Source organism: Eleginops maclovinus, chromosome 20 (assembly GCF_036324505.1).
Source record: "Eleginops maclovinus isolate JMC-PN-2008 ecotype Puerto Natales chromosome 20, JC_Emac_rtc_rv5, whole genome shotgun sequence".
Lineage (NCBI taxonomy): Eukaryota > Metazoa > Chordata > Actinopteri > Perciformes > Eleginopidae > Eleginops > Eleginops maclovinus.
Window position 1 is genome coordinate 16,928,160 of NC_086368.1, and position 23,086 is coordinate 16,951,245.

Consider the following 23,086-nt stretch of genomic DNA (forward strand, 5'->3'; position numbering starts at 1 on the left):
ATTAATCAAAAAACAAACTCTAAATTACAGATAGTAAATACAAAATAAATCGGCAAATGTGTTGCCTCAGCAAACAAGTAATTACAGTAGGCTATATATTTCCGGAGCAGACGGATTTTTTTTTTCACAAAGAATCACCGCAGACGGATATTACTGTGTAACAAATCAGACAAACCCCAAGACAATGAGTGGCTGCCCAACACAATGCCTTTTTAATGTTCTCACATTTATTGTAAGTTTTAGTCTTTCAAAGCAAGTCCAACTTATTTGACCACTATTTATACAGGCGATCACAAATACCTTACTCGTAACATGCAATGCATATATTGCAGTTTTAATATTAAAATTCAGCAAGGCTGATACACACCACAACATATACAATTCTACACAGGCGCAAAGGGCACAATGTAATCTTTCCGAGGACCTTCTTAAAGCGGTGATCAGAGGAAAATTGCTGCTACGACTTAGAAAACATACAGAGCAGACAATATTTGAGTTTACACAGTCTCCGTGTAAATTAATTTGTTACTTGGACCTGTGTTGTTTTGTTTAGTTACCCCAGTTAAGTAAGCTTTTACTGAAATAACTGAAACAACTCGGCCGGCTTCGTTTTTGGTACTCGCTGGGTGGGCTTTATCCCCTTTCCCCAGCTAGTTAGCTAGCTAGCTGAAGGTGCTAGGTTAGCTAGCTAGCTAACTAACGTGAACTGCATCTGCTCGGCCGTTCTCAGCGAGTATTCAACGCATCATTTGAACTGAGTGAGTTGACCCTTTGTGTTTTTATCAATATATTAAACAGCCACTCGTTTGTACACATTTTATATCACGAATGATGTATAGAGTTAACTGTATGGGACGCTAGCTTCGCTAACCAGTGGTGTAGCTAATTGTTAGCTCATATTTCCCTTGAACGGTAAACAGATGGTTCCTTTTGCAGAATTAACTATAACTGTCTAACGTTTCTAGACGGAGATGTATTTCAAATTTTAATTTAAAGCCTGGATTCTAACTTTGCAGGCAATTAAAGCTAAGGTTAGGTCAATTATTTTAATTGACGTGTCATATCTCTTGTCACCGTTTCTGGCTGCTGTCAATTAACTTCCTAATTAGTTTGCAGTGTCCCAGTGTGCGTTTGCTCGACGTTAACTTTATTGTTGACTTTTGTATAATTGTTCATGTTTGAGGCATCAACTTCCTTCTTACATTTCGTCTTTCCTTGCAAAAGTTTAAAATATCGGCAAAACATGGATTAAATAAAACATTCTGTTGCGTTATTTAAAGACTGCTTGTATTGGATGACTCCAGCAATTAAGTGAAGCATCAATTTAACTCGAAAGTGTTTATTCTTAAGAAACTCTAACATAAAGCGAGTGGACCAACCTACTTTATATTAACCTAGAAACTTTAAATGTGTTTCCAACAGGAACAGAGTCATTGTTTGTCTGGAGAAAGTTTGTTCTGTCTGAAATCAGTCATGGAGAGTGATGCTGGCTTGGAACAGAAGAATGGAGATGTTGCCGTGGATAAAGTTGAACAGCCAGCAGCCACCAATCCTTTCAGATACACCAAGGTGATGAGACTTGACTACAATGACAGTGTAAAAAAACATGCAGCTTTTTTCTAACACTAATAAACCAATATGAATTATTATACAGGAGGAGCTTTTGGAAATAAAAGAACTGCCAGTGTCCAATGAAAGGCCAGACTGTCTCTCTGAGAAATATGACAGGTAAGAATGTGTTTCTGGATGTAATCCATATCGTTAAAAATCCACAACACATGTTATATGGCTAATTATGTAAATTGAGGCAGCTTGGATTTGCGTCATTGAAACGTGGCACATGATGGCTGCCAGTTGACTTAAATAGGTATGTAGTTATGTATTCCTTTTTTAGATGTATTAGCTGATGAAAATAAAGACCTAAATATACAACATTAGTGTTTGTTCTCAAAGAGTGTTCAAGGAAACCATATTGTTGGACTTTAAATCATATGCATTTCTTGGACAAGATTAGATTATTAAATACTAACAGAGTCCATTTTATGATTCATGTTGCTTTTCAGGGGGAAGAAGCCCATGGTCTCACATGCCTATAAGGTTCTGTCCACGTTTCAGAATGGAGATCAAATTATGTATATGCCTGTAAGGCTTTGTCTAGTTGTATATGCTGCTAGAAGTGTGTAAAGGGTGGAGGGTCAAACCTTTTCATTCAAGTTACTTTTAATGAATGGTTTTATTAGATAAAGCTGTCAGGTTTCTTACATGCATCCAAAATAATGAATACTCAACATATTTGTTTCTGATGCATGGCCTGTATACCCTCAGGACCAGCTGTTATTTTAGTTTCATTCACTTCTTGAATCTATTTGAGTTTGAGAAAATATTGACCATACAGTGCTACAAGTAGCTAGACAAAGATACATTTTGCTGCTTGCTCCTGTGATGTCTTCTCTTGAATAATGTCACACACACAAAGGAAGTATTTGGTCTGCATATTGTATTTAATGTAGTGAAAGTTTTTCCTAAAAGCTTTAAAAAAATGTCTAAGAGGGTGTAGAAACGTGTGAAAGATGGCATTTTCAAGCGATGTTTTTATTTTAAAGAAAGTATTGCGTTGCATTCCGATGAGAGCAGACTTTCAGGACATCTGCTGATAAATTCAATATTCTGACTTTCCAAGTCTAGCTGTTTGAAATACCAAGCAAACCTCTGCTTATGTGGCAATCTGAGAAGAATTCTGGTCTTGTCTAACAAATCCATCACAAGTATTGTGTGTTCTACTGAAATGATTGTCAATTCTGTAGAGCCCTTTCTGTTTTTTTATTTGGGAAGTGTTGCCTAAAAGGTTTGATAAAGTGATGCAGAACAAAAGAAATGGAGCATAAACTCCATGACGTCTTTAACTTTTGTTCTTAAATGGTCTTTTTATTCAGTGATGGTGTCTGGGATCCTGAGAAGTGGCATGCCTCACTGTATCCCACGTCAGAGCGTAGCTCTCCAGTGGAAGGTTTTAAGAAGGACTATGTGGATGACAGAGTTCCTTTGAAACGAAGAATCCCAGGTAAGTTGCTGAAAGCCAGAAATTGGAAGATTGATGTTCAAAATCAAACATGGTGCATAAAATAGAGGCAGGAATTAAATGAACAATTTCTTGAGGAAAATGTATTCTATGTAGGCTGACATTGATGGTTGGGTTGGCTATGTGACTGGGTGTTAAACGAGTACGTCATCTAAAGCCGAGCCTTATTGCTGCATTGATTTCAGATCCTCGTGAGCGGTTAAAGGAGGATGATCTGGATGTCATACTGAGCCCACAGCGACGCAGCTTCGGAGGCGGATGTCAAGGCAACGCTGCACTTGCACCCCATGCCCGTCGCCCAATCAGCCCCCTGGAAAACAAGGAGAATGAGAGTCTCCGTCTAGGAGGGGCACGCAGGATTGGCAGTGGCCGCATAATTGCTGCACGCGCCTTTGAGAGAGAAGCCCGGGCAGAGAAAGAGAGGGAACGAGAGAGAGACTTTAAAGATAAAAGATTTCGGGTTGGTATTCTTTGCTTTTAGACAAACATGACGTGAGCGTCCTCTTAAATGTAAATCATTTAATCTTGTAATAAGCATGTGAGGGTTTTCAGTCATTGTTACTCTTGTTTCGTCCTTTGCAGAGGGATTTTGGTGACAAACGTGTGTTCAGCGAAAGGAGAAGGAATGACTCTTATGCGGAGGAGGAGCCAGAGTGGTTTTCTGCTGGTCCCACCAGCCAGTCTGAGACAATTGAGCTCATTGGATTTGACGACAAAATCCTTGAGGATGATAGGCGCAAGTCCAAGCGATCAAGAAAGCGGGCAGAGTCCATAAGAGAAGGCATGAGCTTGAGTTTTTAGTAGTTTTTTAATTGCATGGTACTATAGCATGCTTCAGATAAATATTTAAGGTTTTCGATTTTTGTTGTACAGCTGTGGAATGTAACGGTGGGCAGTCAGAAGAGCCAGATTCCGGATTGCAATCTACTGCCGATCAAGAGGTTCCCCACCCTGATGTTCTGCCTGAGCAGACCACTGGAGACTTCGACTTCAATGAGTTCTTCAATCTGGAGAAGACCATGCCAGGATTGGCCTCTGTAAGTACTGGGGTGCACTGTGGTTTTGTTGGGTGACTATATTAAGTGTGAACATCACTGATGGGATGGCATTTATAATTCCTGTATCCTGTTGTAGTCTTCCATTGAGTTGAGCTTTAACAGTAGAGGTTGTCAAGGTACCGCACACAAATGTTACCTCACAAATGACATGATCATATCATAAGGATTTGTATAATTAAATATTAAGTAAGACTCTTGTGTGAGCACAACATTATCTCTGCTGCACTGGCTTGAACTCATAAACCTGCTCTGTGGTGGTGGTTTATGTCACTCAAGGGGTTCACTTTTCTAAATATTTGTCAGCAAACTAATGCATGGGGACAAAGGGGTTTAAAAGGTATCTATTAGGGCTGAACGATTTTGGAAAATAATGTAATTGCGATTTTTTTCCTCAATATTGCAATTGCGATTTAATATGCGATCATTTTTTCAAGATCCTCTTATGTATTTTTCAACAAACACAATAAATCAATCATGATTACAATCGTGAACCTTGTGAGGTAGCAACAGTAGCGAGGCACGTTCTGCACAATACCTGACGTTGCGCAGCATCTTCCTTTTTAAAGCCAAAAACAATTCCACACAACTGACGTGCCGCTCCTCTTTGGCACCAAACTTCCAGCCGTGCACTCTTCTGACGAGCCTGAGGCCATTGTGCAACAGGTTCAAGCGCAGCGTTGACTTCTTTCCCTGCCTGCTCGGCTTCACTCGGCTCCGCTCGACTCGCTCGCAAGTCACGTGACCAGATCACGTGACCAGTCAAATCGCAGCCTTTGCGGGTTGGAAAATCTCGTTTTGTCATATCGCGATATTATCGCAAATGCAATCAACCGTTCAGCCCTAGTATCAATCCAAATTTATGCCCATCATGATAGCTACATTAGACCTGCAAATCAAATAATTAAGTGAGCCAAAGTATACAAACTAAATAAGAAAGTTTTGAGCTGAGTGATTTGTGGCATCAAATCAACACAAGTCCAAACGGCAGAGCATTTAAGGTCTTCTATTTTCTGGCACATTTTGTGCTAAATCAATGGAATAACACCCAAACGTAAGTGCCAGCTCAGTCCTTGTACCTTTTGGCCTTCAGTTATTTGTGTTTCTCACTCTGTTTCACAGGCGCCTTTTTCTGTCTTGCAGATGATAGAGGATGTTTTGGGGGATGGACCTGTATCGGCTAGCCGCTTCAGTCAGTGGTTCTCGAGTAACCTGAGCCCTTCAGGCAGCCGGTCCAGCAGTCTGAGGTCCACTCCCCATGAGGAGCTGGAAAAACTTGCAGGTAAATGATTCAATTTTTGCCAAAGAAGCTACATCTCACCATGTTCCTAAAAACCAAAATGGCTATTTGTTGAAACTGTTAAGAAATAGCTGCTTTACTATATCACTCCTGTGCTATATGATTACTGACTTGGTGGAATCTTCCACTGTAATGTTCATGCCCCTGTGTTTGTCGAATTTACTGAATGTTTGGACTGTTTGCTCCTCTGAAGGGCTGGAGTCACGTGGCCCGTCCTCCAGCCAAGGCCCTGTCTCATACTTCACACCTATTCCATCATCAGAGTGCAAGGAGAAGGTGGACATCCTGGAGCTGCTGCACAAGGCCAAAATAGACCTGAAGCCTCTTCTTTCCACCCTGTCTGTCAACAAGGCGCGACTACGGGAAAGCAGTGAGTGAAACTTAACATTTGCACAGTTGAGCATAATGTTTGTTAGTAATGTGATGTGCACTAGACCTCTTGTTCATGTATAGTTGGGTAGTATTGATACCAAATTTGAGCATGCTGTGTCAAATTGTCTTTAGTAACAATACGTGGATAATATGGTACACAATTGTAAATGCTTGTAGATGAAAAACGTGTAACTTGATCGCAGCCAAGCCACATAGCCATTCAAGTGCCTCACTGGCACAGACGGAGCGAAAAAGGTCTCCTCTAGAGCTGCTTAGCCGAAAACTGGACAAAGATGAAATTTGCTTTGAATGTGTATTGCAAGGCTGGCCAAGAGACTGTCCTTTTTCTTGAAAGTGTAATTGTATCTGTCCCCAGCTAACTGTGGAGCAGTGCTCTCTCTGGAGGAAGTGGAGGGGGGGATGAAGGGGATGAAGCTGAGCTCAGAACCACCGGTGCGCAAGGTGCAGCCTCCAGAGAGGGGAAACGGCACGCCCTTCATGGCGCAACATTTAGAAGAGGCTTTAACCGGGGCCCCAAGCGCTCGTCCCCGCACGCGTGACACGGACATGTCGGCCTTTAATAACCTGGTCAGCAGCATGAAGGCAAGTGGAACTCTGCCAACTCCCCCCAAAACCAACACAAACAACGTAAGTATTTTATTTATATCGTTTTATCTTAACCCAGGCTTTCACAGGACTCGTAACAGACACATCTGTCTGTGATGCTGCATGCAAGCTTTTCAGCTTAACTTCGATAATTCACTTTTCAAAAATCTAACTGACAATTTACAGAGTGATGGGCATAAATTTGTTTACATATCCTTTGTTTGTGTGATCTGTGTGTGTATACAAGACAGGGGGTTCCTTTTTATGGAAGTCAGTTTCTGAATCTGTAATCTAGTTTTGTTTTTGTACTATGACAAGAAATATTTCATCTGTCATTGTGCTCAGATGACAACACTGGGTATCCAAAGGCAGATCTGACTTGCATGAGGGACATGTTGACTGCATATCTCGGTACAAATCCATCCCAGTGGGCTTGCAGTTTTAAGGAGTTCCCCCAATTCTGTATTTGCTACAGTTCCACATTTTATCAGTTGATACCTGAAGCCCTCTTTGCCCATTCTTGGTTTGATACTTCAAAATGTCTACTGCACACTCTGATTTACTGGGATGGATTTTTACAGAACCATTTTTTGGACTGCACTTTCCACTAAATGTTTCTCCCCTGTGTAATGCAGCAACATTCAGACCCAGCTGTGGTGACCGCGCAGGTGCTTCCGCAGCAGCAGAAGAACATATTCCAGGTGTGTATGGGTCCGCTAGGTCACTACCTACAAGAACAGAGCCAGGAGCAATTATGTTCAGTCCAATCTGGTCTCAGTAGGGCTACGTTGTATTCAAAGTCTCTTTTCCTGTGATTTAATATGACCCACTTCCTGTTCACATACCAAATAGTTAATGCAGCAGGTGAAGAGAGAGTAAAGTGCAGCGGGAAACCAACAGCAGCTGCTCATTCGATTGTGGCACAATTATTCTGCTCCGTGTTTTTATATTAGAAAATTCTGCATTTTAAATTGGGTCACATATGAAAGTTATATCTAGTGGGGCGGGGGGAAAATTCTCCTTCCTACACTTGTAGCGCTCTTAAAGCTCAAGGCAGATCAATCACATTCAAGTGAACTGTGACCTTTTGGAATATGTGTTTTATATTGTAGGAGCTCATGGGAGGTCCTCCTCGTAGTAACTCTCCTATACTACTTGGACATCTACTGGGAAACTCTGATGGCCCAACAGCACCGGCCCCTCTACATGGCCTGCTACACAAGGGCCCATCACCCCCTCTCTTTCCACAGAGGGCCCCCTCACCTGAATACTACAACAGTCGCTTGCATCCTTCAGGAGGTGAGTTCATGCTGTGGCGCCTCTATTAATAGGCTTTAATCTACCCAACATCTGTTGGTCCAGTAGATGGTATCTGTCAGAGCAGGGTGATCGATGTCTTTCTCCCCCTCAACTTCAAGGCTTTGCCGTTGGTCATCAGCCCATGCTGCCAGAACACTTTGAGCTGCACAGGTCTGTCAGTCCTGGATCTGCTGTACAGCAACAGGTAATTTTGACAGTGAAAATTGATTGATTGTTACTGAAGGAGCCAATTAGTGCTCATGATACAAAAGTATGAACCAATGGTTGATTACTCGAGTTCTGCCAAAACACAAGCCCGGACTTGCACACATGCAGTGTGGTGAAGACTGGCTACTGAAGTAGTTTTTTGTATAATGATAGAAATCTGATTCAAGTTTAATGGACTACAGTAATGGAAATAAATGGACTAGGGTTTCAAGCGGACACAATTTGTATGGGACTCTTATTCACCTGACAACATGGCAGCAACTTGGTGGCTCAGCCTCTACACTGTGAGCAGTTCCTTCAGTTGTTTGTATTTTGTCCGACCAGATGAGGGCGCTCTCTATGCCAGTGAATCAGGCGGATCTTGAAGCTCTGGCATATCAACAGGACCTTGCTCTACATGGCCACCACTCCTTCCATCCTGGCTACAAGCAACAGGATAAATCTTTTCGCAATAGGTATGTTTTTTATATTTACTTTCGATGTATTTAAATGGAACGAATTGAATGAGATTACAAAACTCTGAAGGTCACAGGTTCTGTTCCATCAAGGAGATTTTTGGGGTAGAGGGTTTTTACTTTAGATATGAACATCTTCTCCGTAATGGCAGATTTCAGCTATTCAATGCCTCCGTAGCTAATCAGTAATATTCATACTCTGTAAAGAACCCATAGGCTGTGTCTTGCCTGTTAATTTATGATGGCAATCACAGCTTAGTGTATAATGTTATTGCTATATATTGCTTGTGATTCACAGACTGCAGCGTGTTAACCGCTCCCCTGGTCCAGGCCCTCAGCCGGCTGGAAGAAACTCTCCAGGCAATCCAGTCACCAGCATGGTGAGCACATACTTTATCTGTCCAGCTGTCGCCTGGAAAGGTGGACTCTTCAAACCGTTTTCCGGTAACCTTTACACTTCTTTTCATTGCGAGTGTTGTTGTTTTTGTTTACTCTATGTTTTTCTTACTACAGTTGTCCCCATCATTTACACCAACATCTGTGATCCGCAAAATGTACGCTACAAAAGAGAAAAGCAGAGATGAACCATCGGGTCGTTCGGATAACAAGGAGGACGCAGCAGGACACTCCCAAAATGGTAAGAAGAAACCATTTCCGAATCTGAACACGAGTCAAAGCATTACACCACTAACACTGAGCATTGGTTATATGATTACAGACTGCTGCTCCCCAAATCTGTACCTGGAGGTGATGGATGGGAATACTGGCCACTCTGGGGACGCAAAGGTCTGCTCGCATAACATGCCAGGCAAGGACCAGGAACGTCTCAGGCCTGGCTCCGCTGGACACCATCCTCACAGCATGGCTCCACCAGGACCCTCCTCATCTTTCCCTCGTCCTATCTATCCAGTACCACTGCTATCCCATGTACCTATGGTGCGTCCTCCTCCCCAGCTCCACCCTAATTTGGTTCAAAGGATGCTGGCGCAGGGCATCCAGCCCCAGCAGCTTGGACCTGCTCTTGTGCAAGCAGGTAATTGTTGTTTTGTCTTTTTCCCTGTACTATTTTCATAATTGTGTGTGTACATATAAGATGTTAAGACACTTTTTGTTCACACCAGGTATATTCCCACAACACATTGACCTTGCCCAACTCCAAGGCTTGCCTCCTGCCCTGCTTGGACAACAGCTGTACCCTCTGAGTGCAACCGGGCATCCCCTTCTACCTCCCAGAGCCAATACTCAGATGCAGTTGGCAGCAATGCAGCTTCAGCAACAGAGACCAAGTGAGTGGAAGTCAATTGTTACCACTTAGTTTGGGCATGTTCATGTGGCAGCCTTCCCTCCCCTCATAGGTTTCAGTCGCTGAATACTGCCACAGGAATTACCCCCTCCCCCCTAGAGAGAATGTTCCAGTTTAAATGTAGGAGTGAAAACTGCAGAAAGTAAGATGAGATGAGATATTTTTATTTCTCAACTTGCTAATCTATATTTTTGTCTCATCCTGCAGTACATCCAGGTGTCCATGGCTCTCAGACACAGAGCCAAGGCCCTCACCGGACAAATGGCCCCCAGCACCACGGAGGCCCTCCCCCTCCAGGCCTCGCCAAGTGGTTTGGATCAGACATGCTGGAACAGCCACTCCCTTCCATGCCGGCCAAGGTCATAAGCGTAGATGAGTTGGAGTTCCGGCCATAAGAAAACAAACACTGCTGGATAGCAAGATCATTTTTTTTCCCTTTTGCCTATCTCCACCTCCTCGTTACCATAAAAATGTGAACTTTAATTTGAATGACGGTGCACAGACCTAGACAGTCTAACCATGCCATGCTTTGTCTTCAACGTTGAAGTCACTGCTTTTTGAAGAAGCTTTTCAGCAGGAAATTGAAGACGAGTGATGGCCATTTGCTTTGCCGACTGAGTGAACATTTTTCTTTTGTATTAGGCTTTGCGCAGTAAATAATGTATAGGCCCAATTGTACAGACCATGGGAAAGAACCTTATTCTCCCTGTATATAGCTTTTTTTTTTCTTTACTTGAAATGGGGAAGGTGAAACTATCCTGCAGTTCAACTGGAAGCTGTGAGAGACACGAGTCCCCAAGAGTTGGTAGCATTCCTTTGTCTTGTCCAACTTTATTTTCCCTGCTGAACTACACTGAGAAGGGGCTACTGCTAGTGAAAAATGTTGGAATGATGAGTATTTCCAGTGTATACTCTCCTCTTTTGTGGCATGGCTAGTGGCCCTTTTCTGTAGATGTGACTGGCTGGAGCGTTTCAAGACAACTCTGCGTGTTGCAGCGAGCGCTGGTTGTGCCTTTCTTTGTGGGTTTTTTTTTCTTCCTTTTAAACTGTATCCTCTCCCATCCATCCTGTCACTGAGGGGAGCAGCATTGCTCACATTGTCAATTTTTTGAGGGTGGTTGGGATTCAGGTTGTTATGTGCTATTAAGTTATAAAAAGCACAAATAGAATTAATAAATAAATTCAGTAAACACAATTCGCTTATTTCTTTTTAAATGGTTTTGAATTCCCTGCATATGTACCCTCAGTGGCCACTTTGTATCGTGTACAATCCAATACAACAGCTCTGACTTACATTTTGACTTGTGCTTGTTACACTGGACTTTATTATATTGACAATTATTTGCCCAACTTACTTGAGGGCAGGGGGTTAGAATATTCAATACATGATCAGTAAATATGTGTTTAGTACAAAATCAGACTACCACAGGATTAATAACAAAGTGGCCACTTTGTGTTAATCTCAATCTGTACAAACTAAACCTGCTTGACAGTAGAAAATAGGCTGGTCTTGCTCTCTTTCTAATCTTGGAACATTTCAATGGAGAGCTCGACAAATGTATTTGGCAGCCAATATGGCTTTTTTGAGATGCTACAGTATTGGTCATGATTTGGGTTAAAAAGGTCATGTTGGTGCAGAAATGTCTACGATGATCTGATATTGCCCACTTAAAAAAATTCACATCTTGGTCACCTTTTTTATAAATTTACAATTAAGGGCTCTTAATATTGCTGTTAAATTAGTTTGTTTTCAATTGGCATCTGCCTCAAACCTATTGCTGGGCTATTCTTGAGCTGAATCAATAAGTTGATAAATGGACAAAAACATCATTGGCAACTTTTTTCATATTGATAATTTCAGTCATTTTATCCGGTATTGGGAATATTGGTCAAACAAAACGGCATGTTTGCCTCCGTGCACTTGATGGTAATACTTAATTTTTTACTATTGACTCAATTATTTTATGAAATATATGGATAGTAAAAATAATGTGTAGTTTCAGCCATCATTTACTTCAATACAATGTGCTGCAATAAAACGAATCTCAGTCAAGGTAGTTGTGTTCAGAATTAGGTGATACTGTCAGGTGTTGATTCAGTTATTTTTTTTTAGCCTGTCACACCTCCTGTTGTATTGGGTTTATAATATTCTGCCCACCCAATTTGTAGATGGGAATGGACAAAACTTGAAGTTTACAATTATGCTGGATCCAGTGTTAGCATTGAATTTCACGGGTACCTTTGTCTTGTAGTCAAGCTACAATTTAACTCTGGTGACTCGTACAATATAATGATGCTTGAAAATCGCACTCGTAAAGAGGAAGGGTTTTTTTTCTCTTGGTAGTAGTGTTTGGTTGGGGGAGGGGTTTTATAAACAGCAGACAGGAAGAGACCTGCGTGTTAACGTTTGGTAAAGAAGACTTGAGACCCCTGCTTTGCTGGGGCTGTACTTGCAGTCATTACAAAGAAATACAAAAAACACGCATTCGATATCAAACCCTAGAGAAATATACACCATAGAACAAGAGCGACCCCCACCCCTGAAGGAACCAGGGTCAAAGTTCACAGGAAGCTGGGGGGCTGCCATTTTTCCCCGCTGCTACTGCTAACGTTTAACGTTAGATGCTAAAACGACGGGGAGGGGCGGTTGGTTTTGTATTTTGTAGCTAGCTGCTCAACTGCTCGAGACATTACACACAAATCCGCCGTTTCTCCGACCGTTGTCGCTAACAACCATTGTTATTGGATGAATTCGGCATGGAGAAGGTAGCGGAGCCGTCTTGGACTTCTTCGTACACCTATCAGGTGAGCAAGCACAGTGCGGAGATGCTACACAACCTCAACGTTCAGAGGAAAGATGGAGGCAGGTTCTGCGATGTGATCCTACGCGTTGGCGAAGAGAGCTTCCCGGCACACAAAGCTGTGTTAGCGGCGTGCAGCGAGTATTTCGAGACTGTGTTCAGCGGCCAGACGGAGGGCGACGGAGACGCCAGGGAGCTGGAGATGCACACGATCAGCCCCAAAGTTTTTAAAGACGTTTTGGACTTCGCTTACACCTCCAGGATCGTGGTGCGACTCGAGTGCTTCCCGGAGTTGATGACAGCTGCCAAGTTCCTGCTAATGCGGTCCGTTATTGAGATATGTCAGGAGGTAATCAAACAATCAAACGTACAGATCATGGTACCGACGTCGCGAGGAGGAGACGCCAGCCTCTTCCAGGCCACAGCGGCCGCGGAGCTGGGTTTCCCGGTGGCGCAGCAGGATCTGGTAAACGGCACGGGGCTGCTGGTGAACGGTCAAAGCTTTGCTAACAATGCACAGATGCATGTGGATGGGAGTGAAGACCCCGCTATTGTGTTATTGGAGGAAGGACGCGATCCTTCGATGCCAATGTTGGAGCCTGTCGAAGGACTGTCCGTTTACCCTTCCACGGAAATACTGGGGAACACGTTTCAGCACGACGCTGTATCCCCAGGGTCGAAAAGAAACCGGGCTAGAGCGAAGAAAGCTGCTGGGGTTATGGAGGCTGTACACTTTAATCACAGCACTCAGAAAGACAATGGGCTGTTTCCATGTGGGACATGTGGTAAAGCGTTTACAGAGGCTTCCCGGTTAAAGAACCACGAAGCGCAACACGGAGCCCACCTCGGCGGTGTAAACAATGTGAGTGACAGCCTGTCACTTACAGCGGGCGGCCTTTCTTTAATGTCTCCGTCTGCCCTGGAGGAAAACGGCGTGCAGTTACACGGAGGGCTGGACAACGGTCGCAAACGGGAGAGGACCAGGCGGCATGTCGGCTGTGAAATTTGCGGTAAAGTTTTCCGCGACGTTTACCACCTGAACCGACACAAGCTCTCCCATTCCGGGGAGAAGCCGTACGCATGCCATGTGTGCGGACTCCGGTTCAAACGCAAGGACAGGATGTCATACCATGTTCGCTCCCATGACGGCTCAGTCGGCAAACCTTATGTGTGCCAAAGCTGTGGTAAAGGTTTTTCAAGGTGAGTTAAAGTTTGTTCATATTGGCAGCATGTCCTGTACTACACAGTGTTGATGTCACAATGCCTGAGACTATTAAATCATCCAGTTTCTTACTATGCAGCTCTGTGTGTCTGCATATGAAATATAATACCTAAAAGGCAGTACAAGCAGGTATAAGTTCAGTCACAAAACTGTCAAACCACAGATTTGCAACAAGGCAGAAACTAATGAAAGCTGTTATCAGCCTTGCTGTTCAAAAAGCGGTTAATCTGCTGCTACTTTATCACCAACAGCTTGGATCCAAGTCATAACAAGTCATTCGTGTTTGTGTGTGTGTGTGTGTGTGTGTGCACATGCTTAAGTATTGTCATACACACGCAATTTGGTTGCTGTTGCTAGAAAATTGCACACCCGTTACAGAGGGACCTGTCTTCTGAGTCATTAGTCTTTAATCACACTAACCAGTTTCCCAGACTAAGAGCTCTCAGGCCTTGCTTTAAACTCACTGTCACCACCTACTGATTAGGAGGTTAAAATGCAAGCAGATAGTAAGCGTAAAGCTGTCTCAAATTGTTGTATTCATGTAGCAAAAAGTCAAAAAATGTGATGAGGGGCAGTTTCGAAATATAATGTAATTTAGAAACGTTATGACAATTCTATGCTAAGTCGCACATAAACAACTAACAATTGGGTTGTAATCGATGGGAGTTTTCACAAGGTGATCTACTGTTCCAAAGGAGTTCTGGATACATTTTGGTTGCTAATGCTGAGTAATTAAGACACATTTCCTCCAGTTTAAAAGATGGGATGCTTCACACCTTTTAGCTGTGGAGAAATATATTAGAAATGGTTCATATCTTGACAACACAAACATTACTTTTTCTTTTTCTCTCCAGACCAGACCACCTGAATGGACATATCAAACAGGTTCACACAACAGAGAGACCCCACAAGTGCCAGGTAACAATCAGGATCAATATGTCAGTTCATATCACAGCTGCTTTTTAAAAGATGATATTTGAGAAAGGTGTTAATTAAATAATTTCTATTTCTGTATTACAGATTTGTAATGCCTCTTTTGCTACAAGAGATCGCCTCCGGTCACACCTTGCATGCCATGAGGACAAAATCCCCTGCAAGGTTTGTGGCAAGTTTCTGCGTGCTGCCTACATGACAGACCACCTCAAAAAACACAGTGAAGGGACGCATAACTACTGTGGCATTTGCAACAAAGGTAATCATTTAAAGTACTTACACATCACACTGTTCGAAGCCGTTGGACATTCAGAGGATAAAAACTTGCGATTTCCAGTTTTGGTATTTAGCTGGCACTGCTGTGACTTTAGAGAAATTACAAAGGTGTCTTCAACACAGGAGCAGAACCCTGAGACTTACCAAAGCCTTGTCCAGGGTCTGTGTTGGCCCATTTTAGTGTACTATGCTACGTGATTTGATGGCGGCACTCAAAGCTATTGTTGTGTCTTTAAGGGATAGGTTGCATTGATGTCTACAAAATATTTATAATTAGTTGTTTGTTTGGTCTGTGGGAAAGTTGAAATGCACATGCTGAATGTGACAAATAATTCAGAAAGATAGCTTTTACTTTGTACCTGCAGAGAGGCCAATGCTGTTGGCTGGTGTGGACATCTTGTGTACCTGCACAAGCTTCAAAAAGTACTGTGATTGGTTCTTAAAGAACATGTCTTTAATGTGCATCTCCCTTTGTTTGCTTTACACTGGAATTTAGATTCATGCCATCTTGTCTATTAAAATAGCAATGCTCTTCAATGTTGAGGAATACGATTCAAAGAGTTGAATATTTTTTAGTAAATGAATCATTAGTGTTCAAGACTTATTCTGCTCAAACGAATCAAGGTATCAGATCATTAATAACAAATAGCCAGGGTTCCCTTCGACATAGTCAAGGCCTTGAGTTTGTCAAACCACTGCCTTGTTCTTTGTTCTTCTGGTCCCAGGTTTCTCCACTGCATCCTACCTTAAGGTGCATATAAAGACACACCATGGCTCTCCACTGCCCCCCTCCGCCACAATGCACAGCTTCCCTGAACCAAGGGGGGAGCTGCAGATGCACAACGGCACCCCTTACCACATGGGACGCCAGTGCTCAGTGGAAGGCAAGCAGCCGCCCGCCCCATCCCAAAATTTCATGTTTCTGGCTTTCATTTGCTCTGCTGCTATTCGCAGAAACATGCTGCTGCATCTTTGGTATATGTTTAAAGCACAAGCATATCACAACCTCTGCTGCCAAGCTTTGGCTTCAAATTATTGGTGCAATTTCATGTGCTTGTTGTCTTTCTGCTAGCTATCAATGTCTTTCACTCAGAGGGGGCAGAACCTACCTCTGGTAATCATATTGAAGGAAAACAGCTTGAAGTATTCCTCACCTCTATGAGGACATATTTCCAAGTATTCTCCTAACTGCAAATACAGATTCAGTAGTATATCATTGGGCAGATTGTTCGTCTCAGAGTGTTTGGGTACACTGGTGTCAAAAAGCTCTAAAATAATATTATTTGATTGAAGACTTTATTGAACGAGAAATTGAAAATATAATGCAGACACATTATAAGTGCCTATCTTGGCGCACAGTAATTGATCACATAGATGTTGTTTGGAGACTTCAAAGTGGACCTTTCTGCATGTGGGCTGAGTAACAAGTCACTTTATTTGATGTGTGTGTCTGTCTAGCATGGCCGTGGCATCACATGGTTTCTGTTTCTGCTTGGCTGGTCCATCAGCAGTTGTTCTGCAATGCAGTGTTGCATGAGTGTCATAATGTGTGCTCCGTTTACCCTGAACTCCTCAAAACCTTTGTAAAATGAGTGCCATAGATACAGTGAGCCACAACCACAATTGATTACATGGAAGACAATATTTAAGTATGTAGAATTGCTCTGGCATCTACAATCCTGTAATGGCAGGTCCATCCGTTTCCTTTTTTGATGTATTTAAAAAAATCTACAACCATCATACCACCACCATATTTGGGATTAGTGTTAGAAATCAGCTTAAGCTATAGCTTTTGAAACGTTTAATGTTAAATGTTTCTCTGTAGTTTTGTCTTACACGACAAATACATTAATACAAATAATCAACCGTCTGGCATTGCAGGTGAAAATAAATTGACTTAAAAGACGTATTAGGTATCGGTACATTTCCTTTGGATTCAGGAATGTTCAAATCAATGTTTGTTTGCCAGCAGGTTTTTGTTAAGTCATGTCACTGCACAATGACCCCCAATACTTTGGGAAAGATTGTTGTGCTATCTGCTTGCTCAGGTTATGCCATAATGCAAGTTTACTTTATCTGCTCGTGGAGGATTAGAGGACTTTTGATATTGGAGTCATTCTCCACTTATTCCCCCCCAATTATTCACTGGTATAAGTATCACTAAAGGAGCACACCGCTCAGTGAAGTAATATATATTTGTTTTCCATCAGCAATGCAACAGTTTGACTGATTGTCACATGGCACGTCCATATATATTATCTAATCAGTTACCAAAGTGCTGCTCAGGTTCCAGCAAAGCTAATTACTGACATTGAAGAGACTGTGAATATTTGAAGGAACAGGAGACACTAATAAAATGATATCTCTTTGTGATCCAGCTTGCAAAGTAGCAGGGTCCTATAGTAAGTATAGCCTTTTATAATGGCACTAACTTTGTAATGTTTACTTGATTTTAAGTTTTTGCATCTCATATAATACACAACAACAATAATAATAATGAACTGTAGGCGCAATCTGTCCACAGTGCACTTGTTTAAAATAAAATGATGTATCACGAAATGAATGTCCACAGGAAGTAATATAGAAATACTTAACTCTCTAAAAACAAAAAGCTGATTATCTCAAATAGTTTTTTTGGCATGAGTCTTCCATAAGCTTGCTCTGACAGTATATAACACACAATTTATGTATCTGATAAAAGAAGATATTTAGTAATACAAGGATTTTCTTCCTATATATTTTTTTCAAATATCTAATGGCTGTTTCTGTCATTGCTTATTCCACAACATACTTGATTTAGGAATTTGGCATTTGCAAAAAGGACACAAGAAAACCTGTTAAGTTTACAAAGAGCATTTCGATGAAATGAAGGTAATTCTGTCCATATGGTTTCCGCCGGCCTGTGATGTCTGCCCCCCCCCCCCTCCTTTCTCCCTGGCCGGGTGTTGTGTAGACCTGTGCGCCAGTCGCCAGCTGCTTCTCACCTCCTCTGAGGCAGAGGGTCGCTTTCATGGGCTCTCTGGACACACAGTTCTTCCCCAGCCTGGCCCTCCAGCCTTGGGCCTGCAGCCTGAGCTGCTCATGGGGAAGGCAGGTGGGGCTCCATATTTCTGGGATATTCGCTCTGGTGGGGTGCCTGGCTTCCCCGTCCATGAGCCTGCTGCAGGTCAGTATAGTCCAGGGTGGGCGGGGGCTTGGGGCTAGCGCTGCCCACGGGTTGGATGATCTCGGCAGAACTGTCTGTGCACACTGTGCTAATGGACTGAGATGGAGGATTTGATAGTTTAAAGCTGTGGCCAAATTTTAGTTTTACGCTTCAGTGATTGGTCTCTTAAACTAACTGATGCAATTGGCCCTGCTTGTACCAGGTGCCTTCTCACTAAACTTCTGTTGTAAAATGTTTTAAATATTTCAGGTGCCAACAAAATACTGGATTAAATTGTATTTGACAAAACCTGTTATATAATTCATTTGTCGTGATCCATGCCTTTCTTTCCTCCCATTTCCAATTTTCTCTCTCTGTCTCACTCTCTCCTTTGCTATCCATGCTGTGTTTGCCACAGACGGGCAGGAAAATACTGGGAAGTGTCCTCACCTGGAATCAGAAGAATCCGATCCTTCATTTGGGGAATTGTCCAACGGTGACGAGCTTAAATCTCCCCACAAACCTGACGAGCCGGAGCCAGAGCTGGAGATGCCCTCATTGGCCTGTAATGGGGCCTCTGCGGGGGCCCTCAGCTCTCCAGAGGGATCTAAAGCCAAGACGGACCCTGAGAAGAAGTTTACCTGTGGCATTTGCGGTCAGGCTTTCCGCACCAAGTCCTACCTCAACAAGCACCAGCACAGAGTTCACAAAGCCCAGAAGGCCCAGGGGGCCTCAGGGCCGGCCTTAAATGAGCTGGGCCCCTCCCTGACCTCTCCCTTCTCCCCTCAACAGAACATGTCTCTGCTGGAGTCTTTTGGTTTTCAGATCGTCCAGTCTGCTTTCGCCTCTTCTCTGGTGGATGCTGAGGCAGGTCAAAGTGGAATTGACTTTGGAGCAAAGTGACTTTTTTGCTAACTTTCATTTTAGGACAAAGCCGGGTTTCCCACAGAAGATGCTCTGTATTTGGGAATAACTTTGCCTCAAGGTAACGTTCTGTTTGTTACGTCGCTTAATGTGTATCTTATATTTTTGTCACAGACTGCCATACAATTCCTACTTTTTCTACTTTTTCCAAGTATGAAAAGGGCGTGCACGGTGTTTACATGAAGGTTTTATTTCCTTTATCTGATGTGGATCTGTTGAAGTCATGTTTGGTATTCTTATATTTGTTTCTTCGCTGGTGTATTATTGAGCTTTCTTAGCTGCAAAAAATGTACTTAACATGAGATGTTTTATTTACTGCAAGCTTAAAACAAGTAATTGTCTGTACGCCCACTTTAACTGCTCTGATGTACTCGGTAAATTGACCTTTGGCTCTTAGAATGATTTTTATGTTTCATATTCCTTGTTCTCTTCAAGGCTGTAAACAGATTTATTTACCTCAGATCAACCAGAGGGCTGAGTTGTGTATTTATGTATGTATGTTCTCGACTTCTTTTAAGGTGGATTTTTGATTTTCTTAAGGACAGGGACTTAATTGGTCCTCGATTTTGATAGCAGATTTTCTTTAATCTATGATCTTTTCCCAAGAAAAATCACAACAGGCCCACTGCATATTTTACGGCGCATTTATTGTAACCAACTCTTCAGTTTCATTCCAAACGTCTCAGTTTGCTGGCCACACTTAAATTAATTACTATTGAAAGGATTACAGTTAGAGCTGGAGATAAATGTACTTTTACCACAAAGTTGCATGATCATGATAACCCCTTCACACGTTCTTTGTCTGTTTGCATTGACGGTTGTGCACATCCTCAGAAATGAATGCGATGTACCCTCTAGACTGCCTGGTTAAAAAGGAAGAATGTGTCCATCCTAAGAAGCACTTTTTAAACATGTGTTATTGAAACCTAAAATTTGAACTCTTGCAGCACCCACGCGAAGCTCACCTGGCCCCATAGCATCTGGCAAAAAATAATAATTTAATCTTAACCCAACAAAGGTATAATAAAGCTTCCTCGTTGAAGAAAATTAGAATCAACAGTTAATTATCAGGCCAAGATCATTCGATTTTAATAAAAAGCAATGGCAAGCCAACCCCTTGTACTGACAGAAAATCGAGATGCCTACAAGATGTCAGGGCAACTAACGGATTATAAAGCTCAAACAGCACGTCATCTTTCTTTCTTTGAGCTTTCATTTCTATATCCAAGTCTTTGAAACGGCTTTTATCCTACTGGTAGAGGCATCTTTTGTTCATTATTTGAAGCCTTTGGTGATTCCGTTCACTCTGAACCTGAGCGATTTTAAGTCTTAACCACAGTGCACAGTATATACCCTGCTGCAATGGCCGAACTGAAGATATTTCTAATCTTAATGAATTAAAATCTAAGGTTCTTTTTGATTTGATTATTTGTAAATTATTTATTTAAAACATGAAGAAGACAAAATATAATTAGATTAATTTTCCAAGGTTAAAATAGATTTTACCTACAGAATGTGTCTGGAAACAGTGAGCTTTGTTTCCCCCCTACACTAACAATGTGTTAAAGATGCGTTGATCAGTCATCAGTCAGCTGTGTACACAGGGACCAAGGTCAGGTATATATTTTCAGTATATATTTTGAAAAATGTAGATTATATTTTATTAACTTATTCATGCCCCAGTGTTGTGTACAGTTGTATTTTTTATTGTCAAACAAAAATCTTGTGATTTGCTTGTTTTGATAATTTTTCACTCTAAATTATGTTAAATAGAAATGTGTTGTTGTGTGTGTTGTGCAACAGCTTGTGGGGTTAGGAGCAGCCTGATCCACCAGCGTCTGGACCGACCAAACAAAATGCTAGTTTTCTAGAGTCAAGCAATTAAGCTCACTTTCTTTGTGTTCCTTCCTTTTTTATCACGTGCACTACTTGCATTGCTCTCCTACATCCTGTCAGATATACTTATTCCGTTAGAAGAAGACAAGTATTGCTAATGGCTACATTAGCACGCAAGCCATCCATCTGAGTGTCCTGCAGTCAACTTGTGTTTAATTCAATTGTTGAACAAAGACATTCCTGTAATGAGGACGGACTAAATTGATGCTTCCTCGTCCCCTGTTTCTCGTTTGCTTTGTGGAATTTGAAATCTGACCCCACTGTTAACAGGATGTTTTCCAGGCTCCTGAATTAGCTTTGCATCTGAAGTTGGCCGATTGGAAGATACTAATTTGAAGAAACCAGGTCTGGAGATAAATTCCCTATTAGTAGATATCAATATGGTTTTGGTTCAACACTCAAAATCGAAATTGCAGACCGTTTTCACAGTCATACTTTTTCTGTATTACTAAAACACATATAAGCCATCAGCAGCATCTTTCCTAAGAAGTGATCCAAACGAAATTGATAAGATTGAAGAATAAAATGCAATCATCTTTTATCTTATTGACCTCCAGCACAAATAACACATCAGGTGATTAACATGTATCCCACAAGACTGTGTTTTTTTCTTATTTTGTAAAATCTGCATTACGATGCAAAACCCAATCCAACTGTGCAGTAGCTAGCAGTGTCTGTGTGTGGTTTTAAAAAAAAGGGTGTAAACATGCGTGTCTGTTTCTATGTTATATTCTGTGTTTCTTGCTTTGTTTAATTATTATTTGTGCATATTTTAGTCTCTTAAATCCAGTACATTCCTATATTATTTATGGTTATTTTGTGATTGTAACAAGTGTATATACCATTCATATACACATTCTATAAATATATATATAAATATATATGAACCAACCAGTATGAGCAGTGTTTGTCATGGTGGTCCTGTACATATATAGATTTTGTTTTTCTTGTCCATCATGTGGAGGGATATTAAGTTATGGCCATTTGATTGGAAGTGTAAACTGCATGTTCTGGCATGCGAGCTGAGGTGAGGACTGAATGTCGATCACTGGTTGGTGGCAGCAATGGTTTCACTGCTCACCTTACTGTCACTGGGCTCTGGTAGCGCTCACACTGCCAGTCGCACGATTCAAGTCTCTGTGGTTTTTCTCCTTTTTTGATCCACTCTGCACTAGTATTTACTCCTTTAAAAGGTGATAAGGGTTGTTTTTTAATTATTATTTGAAAAGAAGTGGAAGATACTTTAAGGAAATAATGTTCCTTTGTTTGTGTTCTCTACTGGGATTGTATGATTTTTGTTTCACTCATGTTGGTACTCGAGTGTAAAAGGTGTTTTCGTTGAGTATTTACGCCTACATGTCTTTGCTTTTCTGCTTTTGGTCTGTTGCAAAGTGCCTTCCAAATACTGATTGTGCACAGCAGTGGATTAAAAAAGGTCCTCTTTTCTAAAGGTTAAGAATTGTACAGAGTGACTTGCATTGACACTTTTGTATAAAAACACACAGAAAATGTACAATATGTTAACTTGGTATTTTATCATCGTACTCAACAGGATAGCTCTTATGACGTGTGAGCTACTTGATTTGTTATTTGGACATATTTCAATATAAGCATAATTTTCTATAGATATTTGTTTTTGTACTCTGTTATTGAGTCTCATCCCTCTTGTTGGTACAGAGACGAGCGACAAATAAATTGCAATTGAAAAAGAGCCTGACTTTTGTCTTGTACTTTTTAATATTACAAAATGAAATAACCAATCCATTCAGGACACCAGGAGCAATTTTACAACTATTCAATCACATTTTATTTATATAGCCAAATAAAACAAATTACAAATGTGTCTCGGGGGGGGGTTACAGTTTCTACAGAATATGACCCATAGATCATTAGACCCTTGCATGGAACAAGGAAAAAGCTCCCCCATAAAACACGATTCATGTGGAAAAAACAGATGGATGGACAGAGGTGCAGTAAGTGTCGTGAGTATACATTAAAAAGATAATACACTTACAACATAGACAGTCCAAATGATTATCTCTCTAGCTACACTAAAGTAGGTCATGCTGCACTTACCTTTTTGTGATGAAGCTTTACTTAAAACTTGTAGGCAAATTTCAACTACTAATCCAGCAAGTACCGGTAGTGTGATGTGAATCATTAATTGGGTAAAACTGGGGTTACATTTGTGG

At 41.6% G+C, this 23,086-nt stretch overlaps 2 protein-coding genes across 5 annotated transcripts; both read left to right on the plus strand.

Moving 5' to 3' along the window:
* Positions 1-430: 430 nt before the first annotated feature.
* On the plus strand, positions 431-10,892 carry eif4enif1 (eukaryotic translation initiation factor 4E nuclear import factor 1). 2 transcript variants are annotated; one of them, XM_063910482.1, is made up of 19 exons: positions 431-758; positions 1,423-1,569; positions 1,655-1,728; positions 2,934-3,061; positions 3,265-3,539; positions 3,662-3,860; positions 3,953-4,116; positions 5,257-5,416; positions 5,628-5,804; positions 6,183-6,454; positions 7,048-7,113; positions 7,525-7,711; positions 7,831-7,916; positions 8,264-8,394; positions 8,693-8,774; positions 8,908-9,031; positions 9,113-9,427; positions 9,516-9,680; positions 9,905-10,892. In XM_063910482.1, the coding sequence occupies exons 2-19, from the start codon at positions 1,474-1,476 to the stop codon at positions 10,090-10,092; spliced, it is 2,889 nt and encodes a 962-aa protein (XP_063766552.1). In that variant the 5' UTR covers positions 431-758; positions 1,423-1,473; the 3' UTR covers positions 10,093-10,892. The 2 variants fall into 2 exon arrangements, with proteins under 2 accessions (XP_063766552.1, XP_063766553.1); XM_063910483.1 differs by having other exon boundaries at positions 5,278-5,416.
* Positions 10,893-12,319: 1,427 nt separating this feature from the next.
* Positions 12,320-22,605, plus strand: patz1 (POZ/BTB and AT hook containing zinc finger 1). Of its 3 annotated transcripts, XM_063911093.1 has the most exons (6): positions 12,320-13,698; positions 14,575-14,638; positions 14,741-14,912; positions 15,655-15,813; positions 17,883-18,095; positions 18,493-22,605. In XM_063911093.1, the coding sequence occupies exons 1-6, from the start codon at positions 12,455-12,457 to the stop codon at positions 18,975-18,977; spliced, it is 2,337 nt and encodes a 778-aa protein (XP_063767163.1). In that variant the 5' UTR covers positions 12,320-12,454; the 3' UTR covers positions 18,978-22,605. The 3 variants fall into 3 exon arrangements, with proteins under 3 accessions (XP_063767163.1, XP_063767161.1, XP_063767162.1); XM_063911091.1 differs by lacking the exon at positions 17,883-18,095; XM_063911092.1 differs by lacking the exons at positions 15,655-15,813; positions 17,883-18,095.
* Positions 22,606-23,086: the final 481 nt, after the last annotated feature.

Bases quoted from the DNA above. Each gene is read 5' to 3' on its own strand.
- eif4enif1 (XM_063910482.1), top strand. From the start codon at position 1,474: ATGGAGAGTGATGCTGGCTTGGAACAGAAGAATGGAGATGTTGCCGTG. The intron at 3,062-3,264 runs GTAAGTTGCTGA...CATTGATTTCAG, and splicing joins TTTGAAACGAAGAATCCCAG to ATCCTCGTGAGCGGTTAAAG. The intron at 5,805-6,182 runs GTGAGTGAAACT...ATCTGTCCCCAG, and splicing joins GGCGCGACTACGGGAAAGCA to CTAACTGTGGAGCAGTGCTC.
- patz1 (XM_063911093.1), top strand. From the start codon at position 12,455: ATGGAGAAGGTAGCGGAGCCGTCTTGGACTTCTTCGTACACCTATCAG. The intron at 14,639-14,740 runs GTAACAATCAGG...TCTGTATTACAG, and splicing joins AGAGACCCCACAAGTGCCAG to ATTTGTAATGCCTCTTTTGC. The intron at 15,814-17,882 runs GCAAGCAGCCGC...GGTGTTGTGTAG, and splicing joins ACGCCAGTGCTCAGTGGAAG to ACCTGTGCGCCAGTCGCCAG.